The sequence below is a fragment of the Prinia subflava genome, chromosome 10 (assembly GCF_021018805.1).
Source record: "Prinia subflava isolate CZ2003 ecotype Zambia chromosome 10, Cam_Psub_1.2, whole genome shotgun sequence".
NCBI classification, from domain to species: Eukaryota; Metazoa; Chordata; class Aves; order Passeriformes; family Cisticolidae; genus Prinia; species Prinia subflava.
Window position 1 is genome coordinate 10,029,174 of NC_086256.1, and position 20,604 is coordinate 10,049,777.

General features: G+C 46.7%; 1 protein-coding gene across 5 annotated transcripts in view; it reads left to right on the plus strand.

Moving 5' to 3' along the window:
* The window catches only part of ERI3 (ERI1 exoribonuclease family member 3), a 130,395-nt gene that overhangs the window by 40,058 nt on the left and 69,733 nt on the right, over positions 1-20,604 (plus strand). For all 5 annotated transcript variants that reach the window (XR_010081449.1, XM_063407241.1, XM_063407244.1 and 2 more), the window contains one exon: positions 11,901-11,973. Coding sequence is in view for 4 of the 5 variants with exons in the window: in XM_063407241.1 (XP_063263311.1) it covers positions 11,901-11,973 (73 nt within the window). In the remaining variant the exon portion in view is untranslated. The remainder of the gene's footprint in view (positions 1-11,900; positions 11,974-20,604) is intronic.

The following is a 20,604-nucleotide window of genomic DNA, read 5'->3' on the forward strand; positions in this document are numbered from 1 at the left end:
AAGTCCACTTTATTTCTTCACAGAGCTCAAGAGTGCTTTAAAGGTTGTCTGGCCAGGTGTCTCATACTTTCATCTCTATATCCTTATTTCGTGTGACACTTCATGTGCCAAAGTAGCCTCCATTCCTTGGGGGCCCAAGCAAGCACCATGTTTTCTGGGAAAGGAGTGATTACCTTGGACTGACTGACAGGTCAGCCAAAGGTTGGATGGATGGATGGACTGGATGTGGTTCAAGCAGGGAAGTTCTTTGTCAAGGCACTGTGCTGTGTATGAGAAAACAGAGGTAGCAAGCCATTAGAGGTGTATTTCAGGTGTGAGGAAGCTACTGAGGTCCCCTGGCATTGTGAAATGCCAAGGGAAATGTTACTGCCAAGCAGAGCACAGCAGTGTGTTGGAATTAATGAGTCTGGTGTAGGAAGAGCATGTGTGAACAGTCTGGAGGGTTAATGTGTGAGGATGATAGACTTAGGCAGGGGTTTGTCATCAGGATTGCTGTGTTTGGGAAGGATTGCTGTTCTAATGGCAAGACCACATGAAAAGAAATTGGGACTTGGAAGGAGAGCACTAAAAGTCATCAATTGCCAAGGTTGTTTTGCGTTTGCTGCAGGCCTGAAGCAAATTGCTGGCTTAAGGGGCTCTAAGCACCTGGGTCTTGCACTGGATTTACAGGTAAGGTGATATTGAGAAGGGGCTAAGTAATTAATTCCTCTTCTTGTGACCAGGATGGGAGATGATTCTGACTTGCCACTTCTCCTCAGAAGTTGCTTCAGAAGCTGGTAAGGACTCTGGTTGAGAAACCCAGGAAGCAAAGAGGATCCCTGGGTGCCTGACAATTCCTTTTCTCTGTTGGTTCTTTCTTGCAGGCAGCCTCGGGCTGCCTGTCTCTTTGTTAAGAGAGTGACAGCAATGTGACACCGTGAAAATAATTACTAACAAATCACGGTGGTGACTGCAAACAGCTCGCTGTCTTCAGAGGCATGTCAGGGAGCATTAGAGCAGGGCCGTGGGAGCAGCAGAGCGGCTAGGGGCTCTTTCTCTGCTCTAGGCTGAGGGAAGATCTTCGGAGACCTTTGGCGCCTGCCACCCCCACATCATTCCCTCCTCGTTGGCTCTTTCTTTCCTCCCTTCCTTGCCTTTGCCATCAATAATTAAGCCCATTAATTGCACAGTGAGTTTAGAAAAGCTGCTAATGGTAAGACAGGGCTTCTGCCTTCCCTGGATTCAGCAACCAGACACAGAACAATGAAAAAAATTCTGGAGAGGTATCATGGGCAGGAGCACGTCCAAGCTGTGTTTTCCTTCTTGTAGCTCTCATGTGTTGCCCTGGGCTGTGATGTTTATTAGCAGCATGTCCCTAGGAATTCATGGGCTGCTGGTACAGTTGGAGAATGGCCCATGTCCTTGTCCTCAGGAGCCTTCAGTCTCGGTGAATCTGAGATCAGTTTGTATTTGTGCAGAGCATCACGGCAAAAAAAGTGGGCAGCAGAATGAGGATGTTCCAGGATACAGTAGAGATGATGGCAATCATCAGTGTGACTGAAGCTGCAGGTGAAGACAGTCCTTCAGGGAATAAGGAGTGAATAGGTCATGTGTGAGGAAGGTGGCTGGTACCAAATAGAGCAGCTGGGGGAGTTTCAGCAGGGATGAGCCCCTGTGGCTGTGCTGGAGTGGGGAGCCTTCTGCAAGTCTGCACAGTGTCTGAGGGAAGCTCCCTCTAAAACCTCTTGTTAGAGTGATATAAAGCTCCCTCCAAAGGGCAGGTCTAGCAGAGGAAACTGGAAGGCAGCTGCTAGCTGAAGTGTCCTTCAGCAGCATTGATAATCAAACCCCTGGGCAAGCTTTGAGAGGGAGCTCACAGTCTCCCCTCCTTGTTCCTGGTGGTATTTCATGCACCAGTTTGAGAACAGGCCGTGCCGTTCGGCAGGGCTGTAAGGGGAGGCAGAAGGTGCAGATGGGAGCCTGCTCCCAGGCGCCTGCTCTGCTGTGCAGCCTTCATTCCCATTCCCTTAGTTACTGAAGTGATTTTCCTGACTGTCACATCTGTAAATAATGTTGCTGGCGTATCTAGCTGGATGCAGAGTGGCGATGGATGGGGGAGGGCTGGCGCTGAGGGTGGCCATAACAGCCCCTCTCCCCAGCTCATACAATATTTATGCAGGGCTGGGAGTCGGCGGCACTGACCTCTGGGTCGTGCTGTTAAACAGCTCCCGCAGCCCCTGCATCCTAATTGCTGCACTTGTCCTTTGCTCTGGAGGATTCGCTGCTCCCTCTCTCCGGCGAAGCAAATACTAATGGCAGCTTGTGCTTGGAGGTGGAGCAGTCTCTTCCCCACAAGGAAAAGACAAACTTGTTTTCCCCTGTGCATGTGTAATGTGCACAGAAACTTGTGCTCAGATCCTGCTACCCAGCGTGCCAGTGTCCCCGGTGCTGACAGCATGAGAGCCCATGAAGCTGCTGTGCTTGCAGTTTTGGGTTGTGTATCATCATAGGGCACAGGAAGGCGGTTTACCCCTTTTCAGAAAGGCTCCTATTAGGATTTCTCTCTTTCCTTTAGTGGAAAGTGGGAAGAAGAAACAATTGCAGAAGTCAGTTGAGAGAGTAAAATTGGGTGATGTGGTACCAGAGGAAGACAGAGATGATGCCAGGAAAGAAGAGGGGTTCAAACAGGGTCACAAAACAGAATGGCATCTTTTCTTGTGGATAAATACTCTGCTTCAGTGAGTGGAAGGAGAGGTGATACAGAAGGCTGGAGACTCCCTCTGTGGATGAGAGGCTCTTCCCCTTGAGAACCATGGCTGAAGGTGGAGACAGACCTGGCAGACAGGGGTTTTCAGCAGATTCGAGTGGTTCAAGAAAGCTCAAAAGACAAAACTTTTGATTGCTAGAGCTGCCATGACTTTCCCCCATGCCTTCTGGCCAGGCTCTGTCATGCTTGGGGCTTCACATCAGGTGTCTGAGAGTCCAGTGACCTGACTGACCACCCACGTCCTTTATCCTGCCTTCCTCAGTTGGCTGGTTCCCTCTGTGACTGGGAAAGTGCTGTTTAGACTGGAGACTAATGGCCCTTAAGTGACATGATTCTATTATGTTAAGCGTCTATAGGCTTTACCATTAGGCACTAAACAGTTTATGACTCATAGCAGAGCAGCCCTTGTCCTGAAGAGTTTATATGCTAAATGGTCCAGACAGGCAAGACTTGGAAGAGGCAAGTTTTCCTCCTGCCTGTCGGAGAGCAGATCTAACGAAGGCCTGGGACAGTACATGTCTTCTTAATTTAGAGGAGCACCTTGGCTCTAGGTCTTGCACCTTCAGGTTTCCTGGGAGAAATACTTCTGCAGTGGGATTTGTACAGTGGGAGGAGAATTATATTTAATTTTAGCTTAGTTTTTGTGCATGTTTTGGTTTTGAGGGGCTTAGACGCAGTGTGTTGTGTGTGCATCCATTTCATTAGATACATTCCCTTACTCAGTGCGTAATTACAGTGTTCTGCAGCAGAAGTCTGAATGCTCCCTCTTAAAGCAGCTAGTATGCAGAGAACCAGGCCATTACTAAATTAGTGTCTGTGTGAAAGACTTATTAAGAGACCATATAGACAGAGAAAGGACACATGCTCTGTGTAATCAGGCACTGCTGGAGCATAATTCACAGAATAATTTAAATAGAGATCTCTAATCCAACCACCTGTTCAAAGCAGAGCTAACTTCAAACTTAGATTGGGTTGCTCCAGGTCTTCTCCAGATGAGTTTCACTGTCTCCAGGGGAGGAGATTTTGCCACCAATCTGTTCCAATGCTTTTATTACCTGAATGGTGAAGAGTTTTTCCTGATGACAAATTGGACCATCACATGCTGCAGCCTGTGGTCGGGATGCATGACTTTCACTGAGAACACAGTATTCAATTTTGTACACTCCTTTTCATAAAATGCTGTTTAGTAAGCAGACTGACTCTCACACTAAGTTTTATGTGTAAAAATCTGTTTGTAGGGGTTTTTCATAGGGTCAAGTTCCCAGGGCTGGGGAGGTTACCTCAGCCTTGGAGACCTTGCAGTTTCTCTTTTCTTGGGAACAGTGTCATGCATTTCTGATGTCAAAGGGAAGTCCACCTAGTTGTTCTCTGTGTCTGGAAGGGATGGTGAGAGCATTTGCTCTACCCCTCCATAAATCTGGAGTAGTGCAAATCTTCCGCCTGCTGCGCTTCTAATCTCAGCTGAAGCATGGAGCCAGCAAGGTCTGGTTTCCTGCATGGTAATTAAGTACTTATTTAAAAATCAAGAAGCTCAGTTCTGATACTACTATTCCTGGCTGTTTACAAACTCCAGGTAAAGTTACTCTAGATTTACTCCCACATGCCTAGCAGCTGAATCAGGCCCAGTAAATAGAGCTATGAATCTTTTTAAGAGAAGCTGTTAAGAAGTAGCACATAGATTTATTGTAGCATCATGTGTGTGCAATTGTTGATGAACATCTTCTGTTGGAGGCTGAATACCTGCTGTGTTACAGCCTTGCTTTTAATGTTGAGATAGCATCTCTGCCAGCATCTCGCTGATGCACAGACAGATACTCATAAAAGGGCCAGATCTCACTTGGTGTTAAATGCATTCATGTTTCATTAAGGTTGATGGCAGTGGAAGGCACACAGTGCCTTTGCAGCGAGTCACAATGAGCCACTTGCCCTGTGTGCTTTTTGTGGCAGAATTATGTCCCTAGTGTATACAATGCTCTCGCTGCAAAAGACTAACACCCCTTTCCATTCACTGGCTAGCGGCTTGGAAAGCAAGGCTCTTGAGGTTCTCTCAAATTTCTTAGTACCCAGCAAAAATTTAGAAAATAGGGATCACACTGTTAGCATGTGATGGGTGTTCAGATATTTCAGCCAATGCTGCTACAAGTCCCAATTGTTAAGGCTTGCAGCTTGCCTTTTAGGCTTCTTAGGCAGGAATTTGTCTGGTAGAGAGAGAACGCAGCTCTGTCCAGAATTGGCATTGCAGAAAAAGAAAGAAGATCTGAAAGTGCCAGGTATTAGCCTTGCTGCTTAGCCTGTGTTTTTGGCCTCATTACACTAATCTAATTAAAGACTGATGGGCAAAAAATACACACTCCAGTGAAGGGGTTTGTGTGGCAACTGCTTTCTTTCCTGGGCATCTGGAGTGGCCTAAGTTATGTTGTGCATCACCACACCTCCTCAGGCCCTGCAGACCCACTGGTGCCTCCAAGTGCCGTGGTGTGTGCTCTTCTCCTGCTTCGTGTCTCTCTTATTACTAATGGAGCATGGATGCATTTTAGCTGCTGGTCAGCCCTCATTAATATCCAGAGATGACAGGTTGACATTTGTAAAGAAGACTTGCATTGACCTTCATGTTGTGCATCGGTGCGGTTGCCATACAGTGCCCTGTGTGCTGGATGCTTCTCCCTGTGCTGCCTCGGGAATGCATTTGTGTTAGCAAAGGGGCCGACTGCTCTGTAACCCTTTGCTGCTGTCAGGAGTGCAGGCAGTGTGTCTGGATGTCTCTGCATCCCTCTGCCCATTCCAGGACTCGTTGCTGTAGAGCCTCCATCCATCCCAGTGAACAGGACTGGAGGATGTTGGGGTTGCACTTGTGGCTCTTTGTGGAGGTTTGTTATTTGGGTACTGGGGCCTTAATGGAAGATAGCTTTATGCCAATAGCAGTGACCTGTCTTCTTCCTTTTCCTGGCTCTTGTCTGGGAAAGCAGCAGAAGAAAAGGCTGTGCTGCCCAGGCATCCTGAGGGCTGTCAGTTGCCTGTCTCTCCCCCAGCCCACGCCATCCTGGTTTGAGGACTGCTGCAGCCTGCTCAACAATGACATTTATTAACAGAGGGGGCTTTGAAAAAAGGCAGGCTGCTCCTGCAAAGGCTTCTCGCTGTAACTCTGTCTCCTCTCACCAGCCTGTCTGAGGCAATGGCTGCTGGTGTTGAAATTCATTAGTGTTACCTGACAGGCGATGGAGGCTTGCTCTGTCTGTTCCCACTTCCCTGCTCTCATGTCCCTGCTTCATGCATGCTGATATTTAAAGGTGATGTGTGGCTCATAGGCTTGTTGCACTGTGACAAGTCTGGGGGTGGTTGAGAGAACTGAGAGGGTGGAAAGAAAGCAAAGAGGGAGGGAGATGGGTCCTGTCTCAGGGTTTCTGTGAAAGCCCAGGGCTTTTCAGACCCTCTCGAGATGTACTGTCTTTCCACAGCTACTGCTTGTGAATTTTAAGTACAGCCATGCAGGTGTGGTTTGTCCTGCACTGATGGGGGCAGAGAGAGATGGCACTGTGTGTGCTTGGTGAGAGTGGGGTACAGTCACCTGACAAGGGCTTATCTGGTGGGAAGCAAGAGCAGGTGGGCTCCTCTGGCCTCTTGGCTGGTCTGTGGGACTGAGAAGTGTGAGAGTGGAGAACCAGAGGTCTGGCAGGGGGTTTGTCCTTCACTTTCGACAGAAGCCTGTTTGCACTGAGTGGCAAAGTGACTCCGGCACTGAGGAGACACCTCCGTGCCAAAGCTCTTGGTTACACAGGAAAGTTGCCCCAGTCTAACCTCAATTACTGGGATGAGGGAGTTGGGGTTTGGGGATTTTTGTGGAAGTGTATGTCAGCATGCTTCTGTTTTTGTAGCCTGCAGTGTGGCTTGGGCTGTTCTTTGTGCCTGGGCCACTCTACTGTGCATGGGTGCTGTGACATTGCCCTGACAGAGGCCTTCTGGTCTGGCACTGTGGTTTTAGGAGCCTGCAGCTGCCTCTGTGGGAGGGTATGGATCTACCTAAGCTGCTTTGAATTCCTAGCTTGGCCCCATCTCATGTAAGTGCAGGTTAAGTGCAGAGAGACGCAGCTTTGCCTGTTGTGGTGCCATTTCTCTGCTAAATCAGTTCAGGTGCCTTAGCCTAGATGTTATTCCCTTGCTAGCTTGTGCTGTTGGGAGAGGAACCTAAGCTTTCCTCTTGGCTAGGCAGACATGCCACTCTACATGAAAACAGAGCAGCACCCCCAAGCTGTGTGGTCCAGAACGTTGACCAGCCTTGCTTTGAACGAAGGGGCCCAGCTGAGGTGATTTCTCTTTCACCATGAGCCACCATGAGGTGGCTCCTCTCTTTCACCATGGTGCTGTTGTGTGCTTCAGCATCCGAGCAGCTTCCTTCTTCAGTGAAGGATTTCCAAGGCAGAAGCCTGCCAATGCAGGCCTTTGCAGCCCAATGCACAGGTATTGGCCAGGACACAATTAAAATGTTCTGCATCTCTTGCAATGCAAGGTCTCCAGGGAATGGATTTTTTTTTTGAATGTTAAGATCAGGTCTGTAAACCCCAAGATTTCAAGTCCCTTTTACTTCCCACAGAGGAACTTCTTTTTTTAACTGCCTCGATATCAATACACCCTGTGTGTAGCAAGTGGCCCAATTTCTTTGTCTCCTGACATCCTGAACCCAGAAGCAGATGGACGTTAACCAGCTCTGATTAGTTGGGAGAATCAAGCATTAATTTTTTATACGCCAGAACCACCTGAGTGACGGAAATCAATTATGGCTGCCCCTCCCCCTTCCATATTAATGTGTTGGCTCTGAGCAGAGATGGAGGGACCTGTTGAAATGAGAAACCCCTATTTCTTCGTCTGACCCTCTAGATAATTAGGGTTAAATTGATATGCTATCGCACTGGTGACACATTTTATCTGCCTCTGTTTGTACAAGAGGATACAATAGTGGAGGAAGGACCAATTTGTGCCCTGCTTTAGCTAACCAGACTGAGATAAAAGGTGTCACTAGAATGATAACGTTCTTGCCTCATGCTCCTTTATTGTTGCTCAATTTGCCTTTTTTTTTCTTTTTTAATCCTGTTCTTTTTCTTTCAGTACCCTTGGTCATATTTTAACTCCATGCCATCGCATAATGACGCCCTGCTAAATGTGTGTGGAGATAGGCAACTCTGGCTGACAGCCTTCCCTGATAACCGAATTCCAGCCCATCCATCACTAGGCTGCTCTCCTTAACTTAAGGAAAGTGATAACTAAAGCAAGGCCGTTTATCACCGCCGAGCTATGCGCTTCTTGCTGCCTTGGAGAGAGCCGGCTTCAACAGCAGAAATGCAGCCATGTCACCTCACCTCCAATTTGCATCTCGTTCATCTGCAGACCCCATTTACCCTGCAGGGTGGTAAAGCAGGGCTGGACGGAAATCTGAGCCTGGGGTGGTGAAAGCTCTCTGAAAATGGTGCAGAGTCGCCACTGCTGACCATGGTGGTGGTCTAAGACAGACTTAGACTTGCTTAGGTGGTGGAGTGTGCTGCCTGATGTCACTTGCTCTTCTGCCCAAAGGGGATCTGCATTTTGGGAGCAAGCAGAAGTTATGCGCTCCCATCTCTGCTTCTGGAAGAACAGAGCACCAGTGTTGCATTAGAGGCTGGAAATTCCCACTGCCATTTTCAAGTTTCTCTATATTGAATGCAGTTTGGCTGATGGGGTGGTTTTTGAAAGCCAGCTTCCTCCTCAAGGAGTGAGAGCTTCAGTGTTTGGAAAGCCAGTTAGACCTCATTCGAAAACTGGAAGGATCATGGGATATTGAATGCAGCAAAATGTGCCGTCATTTCTCTTCTCCCTTACCTAAGGGAGGGCCAAATCCTGAGCTCTCTGCTAAAGCAAAGGTGCCCTCAGTGAGCAAGTTTGGCTCTGGCAAGAGCAAGAAGCCGTACTGAGCATAAAAGCTTATTTGTCTAATAAGTGAATGCTCAAGTGAATGGTGGGTCTCATAAATAGACATACTTCCTTACAGGCCATGGTACTTCTGTTCCCCAGGACAGCCACAGATGTGCCTTATTCAGTTCAGCCTGGAAAAGATGATAGAGAAACTCCTGCCTGGTCACCAGGCTGAAGAGTCAGGGGACCACTGCAGGTGACAGTCTTGGAGCTGGGGAAAAGATTTTGCAGGGGTATTTTCTTCCTCATAGCTACTGTGGAACCTGGGTCCTGTGCAGCAAAAGCCCCTGGTTCCCTGTGCCAGGAGTGCTGCATATTCAGACTAGACCAGACCCACACAGAAATTGTTTGCTAATCCTTGCTCAGTGGATGTGACCCAGTGGCCTGGAGGCACCAGGACTGCATCTTCCAGCTCAGGGATAGACTTATGTTTTGGTCTGTGCTGCTGACAGCGTGCCCAGGTTATAAACATGAGTGTTGGTCTCCTGGTGTTTGAAAAACTTGAAGCCCCTCTGCTGCTGACGAGAAATGAGGGGAGCACAAGCTCGGAGGGGGAGGGGGAATGTCCTGAGGTCACACAGCTTCACAGGCAGTTTCTGGGGTTGTTACTTGTTTGCAAAAATGCATCATTTATTTAGTTGACATATTTATTTGCAGCATTTATTTTCTCCAATTAAAGACCCACTGTCCAACGCCCAGGGCACACTGCCATCAGTCTCAGGGTGAAAATAGAACCAGACTGTCCAGTTTGCTGGGCCTTTTGGTCCCACAGGGATGGTGGTGCTTTAGATATAATTCGTTGCACTGGGTGGTTTGCTGTCAATTCCTGTGGCTAACAAGAACAATGCTGCTCTCACTTCTTCTGGGCCCTATCCAGACGTTAGGTAAATTGATAATTTTTCTTCTAACTGGAGCTAGACTGAGACTTGTATTAATGAAAGCCTCTTGGGTTTGAAGGAGAAATTAATTTTTTGTGACATACCTTTTGGTAACTTCTGTCATCATCCTCTCTAGCGAAACATGAGCAGACTGAAAGAGGCTGAACTAATCAAGTGCCTATATTTAGACCAGTTGTTTGTTTTAGATGGTTCCTTTTCTTGCAATCTTTCTTGATTTGGGCATCAGCAAAAAGAAGCTTTCCTGGAGAAAGAGCTTTCTCAGCATGCTGCTTGGGGCTGGTCAGGTCTGTTCAGCTAGGGGATGTCATGGATATCTGTGTAATGGCTGTAAATGCATGGGCCAGGCTGCTGCTTGTGTGGCAATGTGCAGTTGGGAGGAGTGACTCCAGGTGCTTTATTTCAGCACGATGGTGTCAGAGGAGCTGTGCCAAGGGATGGGACTGTGCTGTCAACTTGCACTACTTGCCCTGCAAATTGCCGTGGCCCTGCTCCTTGCTCATTCTTTTGACAGCCTTCCTGCTTTCAAAGAGATTCCTCTGGACATTCTTATTCTGATGTGTTTGTATGATTTAAATGATTGGTCCTAAGTAATCACATGTACATCTTCTCAGGACCAGGCATTTGACTTTGGCATAGGAAGTCTATTACTTTCTTAGGCTAAGAAGGGCAAAGATATTACACAGGTGGGTCCCAGCGTGTGCTGCCTCTGTTGGCCACATATTCCCAGGAGATTCCTCTGGATATGTTTCCCATCTTCCTTCTTTTTCTTTATATAGAAATGGAGGAGTCACCAAGACCAGACTGCTCTGCTACTGCACTACCCTGGGTCTCACACTATCTGCAAGTGCATTATCTGTGTTGCTCCTTCATCTCCTTACTTGGGGAAATGTCTGGAGAGAAGTTTCCCTGTTCACTAAAGGGTTTGGAACTGGGCTGACCCCTCAGGTACTGCCTGGGACACTGATGGTGCACCTTGAGGTGTTTACCTTGTATCCGCTTCTCACCAGAGCTTGTTACTGTGTTTCAGTCTTGAGTCTGAAAACTAGTCTGGACTATTCACTCTTTCCTCCTTGGAGAGCAGGAAAAGACTTTGCCCTGGACATGGTTGTCTGTCTTTGGGTGTTTGAGCAGCTGATGCTGGCACTTATAGCTCTTCCTCCTCCCCTACAATCTCCTCCTACAACCCTCATGTGCCTGAGGAAGTTGAGAGATTCCCCACCCTCTCTGTTTGCAAAAGCAGATTTCTGGGGTTGTGACTTTTAACATGCACAAACAGCGCTAATTTAGTCATTTATTTAGTTGACATATTTATTTGGGATGTTCCTTTGCTTCACTTAAAGATCCTGTGACCAGTGCCCCAGGCAAGCTCAGCAGTATGTGAATGAACAAGATCCATCAATTACTCTTGATCAGATCAAAGTGGCCAGGAAATACTCACATAACTCATGTCCCTGCACAGGCTTGGCTGGAGCCACATGCTCTGCGACTCAGCGTTCCCCGGCTGAGGGGCACATCCTGCCTCCCCTGCAAACACACTGGGATCGGCACAGTGTGGGAGGAGCAGCTTTCCTGAGGTGCTGCTGTCCCTCCAGGCAATCCGCCTCCCATACTGATGCTGTTTTGTTTTGAGCCCTATTCCATCGGCTTGCTGTAGGAGGGGAGAGGATCAATACGTGCACTCACAGCTCTGGCTGCTGTGCTCACATCCCTAGTGAGACAAGTGTGCACCACCTTGTATCTTCAGAGATGTGTCTGCTCTCTCCTTCCAAGCACCTGCTTGGAAAACAGCATCTGCTTTCTTAGCCCTACAGCATTGCTATCCAAAAAATGAGTGCTTCAGTACCTCCTTCCCTCCTTCATATCTCTTTTGATGTTTTAACCATAAAGGCCAAATGGAGAAGCACCAAGGCATGACAGGTGAATTGTCACTCTTTTTGTCTGCCTTGTAAGCTGCTGGCGGAGCAGGATGGTTTTGGAGGGATTTGTGGTGGGTTTGCTTAGCCAAGGACAGCCTGGATACTCCAGTCATGTTTGTGTGTTAGCCAGTGTGGAAAAGAGCTGAGTGCTACCCTTGTACACAACTTTTCAAAATGTGTGGTCTAAAAGGTTTCAGCAGCCTGGATGTATGTAAGTCTTAAGCCAAGGTGTACTCTCATGAGATTTTTTTGCCAAGAGCTATGGTGTTACTGATGTGCAGCATGATGTTACAGCAGAGCTGAGCGTCTTTTCCATCTCTGAACAAAATGCACTTAAGAAAACAGAGTTTGTGTTGTCAAGACACTGATTAAATCAAACTTGCTCTCTCTCTCTTACAGGTTACCAGGACAATGCCAGTACTTAGGGCTGCCAGTTGCTGATTACTTCAAACAGTGGATTAATCTGAAAAAGGTACTTCTGTGCAAACTGCCATGGTCCCTATCTCCCTGTCTCCCTCCTCCCCTTGTCCTTCACTTTTCCTCTTTAAGGAGGTGTCTAATAACTACTGCTGTTTTGCATTGAAATGAGTTATTTTCTCAGAAGCTGGGCTGAGCGAGTCCTCCAGCTCCCTATTGTATCTCCTCTAATAGAGTCTTACTGTACTTGATGGGATGTGTTCTGCAGCTGGGGAGAATCCCATTGTGGCAGGCACAGTGCAATGTCTCTGCATAATATTGGGACACTGTGAGACCCATTTTCAGTGAAGGTTGTGTTGTCACCGGTACTGCTGACTTTGTTTTGTTTTGCAGCCATTTAAGGCTCCTAGGAGCATGGTTCCTGTCAGATGACATTCTGGTTAATAAATGTGGAAATATTCCAATATAAAAATCAGCATTTCTCTTTGTGGCATGGGGAAAGGGAGCTGTCTCAGCAGCACATCCACCTAAGAGATCAGTGATCACTTTGCTAAGCAAAATTCCTTGGACTGAGTACTGCCTGGTGCCTTGTCTTTTGCTCCACGCCTTCACGGGGTGGTTAAGGAGCAGCATGCTGTGCATCCACAAGGACTCCCTGCACTCATCTTCTGCTGCTTCATCTGCACAGAAAAACGTGGTGATGCCATAAGTCACAAACCAAAGTGGGAAGAAAAGAACAAGTGTGATTATAAGCAGGAGCAGGGTGAGGGAGGAAGCTGCAGTCTGTGCACAAGAGAATTTGGGGTGGCCCTCCTGGTTAAACCTTTAGATGAGTAAGATTCCCTTCCCCCATCCAATTTAGTGCTTTATTTGGGTTTCTATGCCTTTTCCTGGTAATTAAGGGTCTCAGTAAGTGGAATTTTCTTATAAACAGCTCGTTGTTCTTGCAGGCTTTTCTTTTGTTCTTTTATTTATTTATTGTTTTAAATGGAAGCGTGAGTGACAGGCTGAGCGGCCGCAGAAGGACAATTTGCATGATCTGTTCCGTCAAATAGGGTAGAACATGAACTTAACAAGGGATGCTGGCAGCACATTCCTGGCTGAACTTGTCAAAGGGTCTTGTATTTCCCTGCTGTCAGAGCAAATCTTTTGGCTGATTGCTGGTCCTTGGTAAATGAAATCTGAAAGCACATTGGGGCATTCTGCAGTTCAGTGACCATTAATGATCGCCTTTTGAAGTTCACTAAACTTCCGGTGAATGGATAGCAGCAATATAACCAGCAGGTTGATGGCTGCAGAATAATAATACTAAAAAAAAAAAAAATAATCCCTGTGTGCCGTGATGTTTGCTAAGAAGTAGGTTGATCCAGCCATGCTCCTCCTCTGGGCCTCAGGATGAATGACATATGGCACTTTCCCATAGTTCAAGGCTCCTGGATTTAGTGTGTTAGGAGCTGGGATTCATCATTATAGATATCCAGGCAAGTGTCTCTTCTACAAGGTAAGCGTTCATGTATTTTGCATGTCAACAAAAAGCTGAGGGCTGCTAAGCATCCATGAAGTCCCAAGCACAAAGGCAGGAGCAGGAGGGAAATTGTTACAGTGAAATATTCCCCTATCCAGCTCCCTGAAAGGGTCACATGCTGCACATGTAGGATGGGGACAAGTGGGTTGGGTTGTTCTCCTCTGCAGGTGTGTTACTTGGAAAGTAAAGCTTCAACCTTCTTCAGATTGTGCAGGAAAGGGGATGTGAGAAAGAAATGTTGATCTTCTTTCAGCCCCTCTAGTCCCTTAAAAAAATGAAGTTTTTCTGACACTTTAATACCTGACACCCTCTGAACACAGAATGGTTCCAGGGATGCTGTATCCCTCTGGGAAGTGATCCATGTTGCAGAGGAGAACAGGGACCTCTCCTGTCTTGTGGCTAAGAGCTGCTTCTCCTGGGACTTGCTCTTACCCTGGGGTGGTGATCTTTCTATGTCACACACTGCTTTCAGGTGCTTTTGGGGCAACTGCCTGTGTGTTTTCACAAGAGAGAATTTCCAGCCTAGATTCTGTCCAAGCAGATGGACCCAATGGAGACTCAGTCCCTATTGGATGAGCTCCCAGTATGAGACAAATAAGAATGGGCAGGTAACTAGCCCCCCATTCTTTCCTGCATAGCTCAGGTGGCCCTTTTTTCCCTCCCTCTGGCACATTCCTGACCTAGAAATACCTCCTAGGCTGTGTCTGCCTCTGACCTGATCCATGAAGTAAGTGAAGGTGTTGGAGGGTAGGTGGGGCTTGCGGAGTGAAACTGATGATTTCTAGGTCATGGATAATGCAGAGACTGCAATGTTTCAGATCTCAAGAAAACAGGCACATATCGTCATATGTGAGAGCAGTTTCCTGCAGGATGGCCCCACCTGCACGTGCTCTATCTTCTTTGGGTCTTTGCTTATGAACAGTGATAACAAGATGACCTTTCTTAATTAGGGAGCTCCTGCTGCAACTACCAGGCGATGCTGAAGTAGGATTACACATAGACAAGTTTGTGTACCTATGTGTATTGCAGTAGCAACAAAATACATCCCAGATTCCTCTGTGGATGCACACACAGCTTCAGGTCCTCTTTGTCTCTGTTTTGTATCATTTTAAAAAACAAGTCCTTGTCCAGACTCCCTCTGCCAGAGTGTGGGATGCTCCAGAGCTCAGCAGATCATCTTCCTGCAGTGGTGAGAGAGTCTTTCTCAGAGTTCATTTGCCAATAAACTTCCCTTTTCACTGCTGTGCTTCAGGAGCAGTTGAGGTGAGAACTTTGCCTGCAGGCAGCTTTCACAATTTCCAAGACCTGCCTTTCGGGCAGGCTGGAGACAGGAATTGTCCCCAGTAGCTGTCACACATGCTTTGCCTCAGGCAAACCTTGTTGGATTGATCTGGCCTTTCAGGTGGTGGTGAGCTCCACATCTGACTGCTGCAATGGTGGCCACAGTGTCTTGGGATATGTAAAAAAGCCTTCTGTGGAGGAGATGGGGCTGGGGGGGAAGCTGCCTGTGCACTTGACCATGTTTGCTGAAGTTTTACCTTGCCCTGTGCTTCCCCAGCCTACTAAAGCATCCCTTCCGTCAAGCCTGATCGGTGTTTGCTGACATTTTTAATGTCACTGAGCGATCTTGTATCTCTAGTGAACTGTCAGTGTAGAGCTGACTCGGGGCAGAGAGTTTATCATGTTCTTCACTTCGATTAGCTCAGCCTTGTGGGAGGGGAGCAGAAAGCAAGGAGGCTTTCTTTGAATGCTGCAACATTTCAGATATCCCCCTAAACCATCTCAATAGAGAGCCACAATCCCGTCTGCCAGCTCTCCTTAGGTACCTGTCGTATTGATCTGCAGAGGCCCCATGGGTTAGGACTGAAGTGCAGAACCTGAGCTACATCACTGGAGCAGGATGCTCAGGGTGGAAATACCAGAGAGTGCTTCATGTCAGGAGAGAGGGGCACCAGTGGAGTAATGTGTGCAGAAAGCAGGAGGCCGTGGGTCAAGATTTATGCAAAAAGGAAAGCTGCTGCTGCAGCTAGCAAGCTACAACCAAGCTGCTGCCCCAAAAGTATCCTCAGGTAGCCTGGGCAAATCCATAACTGCTTATTCTAACACAAGGATCAGCTCCCATTTGTTCTCCCTCCGCTCTTTCAGAGGCCTCTGTGGTTTGTTTTCCAGGTCCCACTAGAGGCAGCAGCATGGTTGGTCCCATGATAAATTCTCACCCCTGGGGCTGGAACCAGTGCTGTGTTAGGCTGTGGACACAATGCCTGCAATCACAGGGTGTCCAAGAGCCTGGCAATGGGAAACCCAGCAGGCAGTAGGAGTTGTCAGCACCTCTGAGCTGGGAGTATATCCTGAAGGGAGAGCAGTTTAAAGGAAGGAGGAGGTGGAAGAAGAGGGGTGAAGATAGATTTTCTTACGATGAGCTTGTGCAAGAAGAATGTTAGAAAGATGATGAGGGTATCAAAATAGCCAGACCAAATATGTAGCCCAGATTGTCTTTATGCAGATGCCAGTAGCTGATGCCTGCAGGTGTAACAGGGAGAGAGTGGCTTGAGTCAGCTTTCTCTGATTCCCAGCAATTGTCTCATCAAGAAATGAGAGCTGCCCCTGGACCACTGTATCTAGCACCCACTGTTTTTACCATGCCTGTCTCCCAGAAACTTGAACATCCTTTTCTGAATCTGCTCATGCCTTCAGTTTCTACAGCATCCTGTGGCAATGACTTTAGCTATTTAGTTATGCATCAATTATACTCTGTTTACTCATACATTGTGTGAAGATGCAGGTCCCTTTGTTTCTTTTAAACCTATTGTCAGATCATTTTCTTGAACCTAGGTCTTGCATTGTGTGAAAGAACACGTGTTTCTAGTTCTTCTTCATGGTGTTAGTCTTGATTTGAGACATCAGTCATATTCTTGCTCAATTGTCTTTTCCAGCACAGCAAAACTTGTTAGAGGGCTGGCACAAAGGCACTTGTGGCCTCTGTGACTCTAGAACTGGCTTGTGGAAGTTATTCTTAACATGTGTACACTATTGTGATCTTCCATTTATTCTCTGGATGTTTTGCAGTTAAAACATATGAGGAATGTTTTATGTATCCACTAAGGGTTTGTTTTATTCCTTGTTTCTCAAATTATATTTTATTTATTTTTTAGAAGAAGACAATCTTCATACCCATCACAGAGCTGTCCCTTTCTCCACACAGCTGTCCTGGCATCTTTGACCATCTTTGATTTCTGTTCAGAGGGTGCAGCATGTCTTTAGATAAAATAATAGTGGCTGCTTTAGGACTGACAGAAAACTGGTCTTAGTTTGACATCCTCCTGAAATTCAGGGGAGTTTTTATGAAAGGCAGGAGTTGAATGATGTGTGTGGAGCAATGCAACTTTCCTTCTTTGGCCATGATGGAACAGGGTTGACAGCCTTGGGGAGCACAACGTGACCATTCTGGGGTGCTGTGGCTGTGCACAGAGCTGGCCTTTTCCGGGTTCAGCCTTTATTAATCTGTAGATATTCCTGTTTGGAAGCAAACTGTTTATACATATTCACAAATGTTTTAAGGTCACCTACTTGCATTGTGAAATCTGTCAGGGGAAGCTTGTAATAGGATGTTTTTGTTAATATTTGGCTATAGAAATAAACACATCTTAAACAAACAAAGATTTGCTAACAGCTTTCTGTCTCTCCTCTGAATTAACAATTCCTTCTGCCTTTGGGGTGGGAGGAAGGGCTCTGAGTACTTCTCAGGCACTTGGTGCTGAAGTGTCTTGAGTGCTTTGGATGAAGATCATTGAAATGGGTGAGAAATGGTTTATGTGTTAACTCATATATTTGGAAGTTGCTTTTGTGAGGTCTAACTTCTTGAGGACTTAGAGTGATTGTTATTAATTTCCTGTTTATTGAGTTACTGGCTGCAGGGAACATAAAATGCCTGGTAAGGTTAAAAATGCCAGAGGAGGACTCCTCAGGCAAAGTGCTTCATGGCCAGAGCATCAAGCACATGAATAAATGAACTGTGCCCAGGTCTTTGCTCATTTGCAGTATGGGTGCCTGTTCTGAGACGCTGTCAAACCTTCCTTCAGTGGGAGCTGGGTTTGGGCTTGGTTCTTCACCCCATCAGTGAAGCTCTTGGCTTTGGAAAGTCTCAGAGGGCAGAAATGGGAGAGGTTGTGGAAAGAAACACAAGGGTAAGTGTGACTTCAGGGCTAGGGAGGTAAGGGCATCTCTTTCACAGAGATGAGGAAAGGAAAGTGTCTGTGGAAGGCACTGGTTCATAGCTGGAAGGAAATGGAAGGAATTGCTTATAACAGCAAAATGACTGTGTTTAATAAATACTTTGCTCTGTATTTACAGAAAGGCAGAGGTTGCCATATTGCTGAGCAAGAGGTTTGCTGTTACAACACAAATTTCTAATAAAGTCAAGTGGTGAATTGGTTGGCATTTTGCATGGCTGGTTTACAGGAGTTTTAAAGAGCTGGCTGAGATGCCCTGGACTATTAATAAGTCTTTGAACATGGGGGAAGTTCTAGAGGACTGGAAGAAAGCTAATGTTGTACCAGTAATTTAGAAGGGCAAATGGGATGACCGATGAAGTAATTATAGCCCTATCATCTTGACATTAATTCTGGGCAAAGTAATGAAAAGCCAGATATCATAGTTGATTAATAAAGAATGAAAAGAGGGTAATATAATGCCAATCAATGTGGATTTATGGAAACTAGATCTTTTTCAAACTAACTTGATATTTTTTTTATGAGAATACATGTTTGGTTGATAAAGGTAACCATGTCAATGTAATATACTTCTGGAAGGCATTTGACTTGGTACCTTATGACATTTTGATTAAGAAACAAGAGTGATACAAAATCAACATGGCACACATTACATTGATTAAGAAAGAGCAAACTGACAGCTCCTAGCATTTAATTGTAAATGGATAATCATCATGGAGTGCATGTCTTCCTAGTGGGGTCCCACAGGGATCTATTTCTCAGACCTCTTGTATTTAACACTTTTGTCAATGCCCTGAAAGAAAACATAAAAATCATTTTGGATAACATGCGCAGATACTGCATCCAGAAGGCGGCTGCTGTTGGATTTATAAACAGGCAGTGGTGAGGAGGAGCAGAGGGGTGGATCATTTCTTTCTTTGGGTCTGATTTGACCTGTATGTGATGTTGGATCCCATTTGCATCAGAAAGAATTCTGGAAACTTGAAGACTGGATGAGAACTGCAAGACCAAAAGAGCACTCACCATGCAGTAACAACCCTGGGAGCCATTTATGGTACCAGACAAGGGTAAGGGCTGTAGTTGCCAAGTATCTAAAGGGAGAGCCAAGGTGTGACAAGAGGTTCCCTCACAGAAGCAGACAAAAGCATAAGCAGCTCCAGTTCCTGGAAGCCAAAGCAAGGTAATTCAGGTGCAGATCTTTACAGATCAGGTGTGGGGTAATTACCTATTGGAACAACTTACCCAGGGCTGTGGTGGATTATCCAGCTCAGGAGGGAAGGCTTTTTCCTAAAAACATCAGCTGTGCTTCAACCAGGAGTTTGGGGCAATGCTGTTGCCTGTGCAGGTCAGGCCAGCGGACTGTGGCTGTTTCTTCCACCGTGATGATCTTTGCCTGTCCGTCTCACACAGCTCTGGCTGCTGTTCCCTTGCAGTGAGAGCACTCTCGAGGGCTGCTGGCATGGGGAGCACAGACAGCACGAACAACACAGGGCTGGGAATACAGGTTTCCCAGGGGGAGGCATCCCAGGGAACGCAGCACCTCTGGCACAGGCAGAGGAGCCCTCCTGCTCTGGGGCTGGAGCACAGCAGCCGTCCACGACTTCTCCTTTAAATCTGTCGTGCAGCTGTCTGAACTCTGAAATTTCTTTCACTCTCTCCCTCGCCTTGTTAACATGTGTTGCCTTTGGGGTAATCAGGGAAAAAATATTATGTCCTTTTACAATTACCGGGTTTTGGAATATTAAAATGTCTCTCTGCATCGGCAGTGTTATTTTGATTGGTATTCTAACCTTTGACTAGCCCATAAAGCGAGCCGCTCTTCAAGCCAATATTGCGGGACTGAAATTTAATTCCGAAATGATTCCAGATAATAGGGAGACAGATAATATATGCATGAAGGATATTATGTTTGGACTAAATGCAGCAGGGCCAGGGCTTGGGAGTTGAATAATAGCCCAGAGTGAGTTATAATCTGTGGGACAGAAATACCTTACTGTCAGGGCCAGGAGAGGAACTCTTAAATCAAAGGGAGGGAGATGAGGAGGGAGTTGAGGATAGTCATCTCAACGGGAAAGGGCATCCAGGAGAGGCCTTAATGGAGCAGCCCTTTCTGTCCTTTTGCAGAGCAACCTGTCCTTCCTGTTACTTAATAAGGAGTGCTGAGTAAAAACATACTTCCAAGAAAAACCAATAGGCAGGGGATTCTGAAGTTCTTGGTAGTCTTTTCCCTTTTGTCTTCCTGGATTCATTAGAAGAAGCTACAGCATGGGTTGGTGTCTCAGTTTCCCTACAAGTGGTACCAGATGGACCAAGGGGTTGTTGTTGTAGTGGGTTTGCAATACATGCTAAGGTAGAGTACTCACATAATACAGAGTAATCATCAGAGTTGATTTTGACATCCACTTTCACATAAAACAAAGAAAGCACAGGCATGGTGTGTGGGCTACATGGACAGTAGCTGTTAAGGGCTCTGCCTGATGTTCTCAGCCTGGGACTCACTGCCAGGCAAGGCTGTCTGTCTCCCTCAGAGTTGCTGCCTAAGTTGGTGACTGGAGACACAGAGTAGAAGTATCATCTGTGACAGCAGAGGTACAAATTCAGTGACTTTTAAACATTGGAGGCTTTAAGAAAGAACACCTCCCTCTGGGCTCTCTGTACCAGGGAAGGGAACTTGAGGTTTTTGCTATTTACTCCTCTAGAAGTGACACTTTGGGCTTTGCCAGCAGCTTCCAAGTGTGATGGAGTAGTCAGCAGGATACTCTCTGCCCTGCAGTAGCTCAGCCCTATAACTTAACCTGCTGGGTGTTGGGAGCTTTCTGTAGCTAGACTTGGCAGAACATTGTGGATGACCGTGCTGCCAGCTGTCCTGGGAGGAGGGGAACTGAGCAGGCAGAGATGGAGAATGATGTCTGCTGCTGGGTGACACAAACCC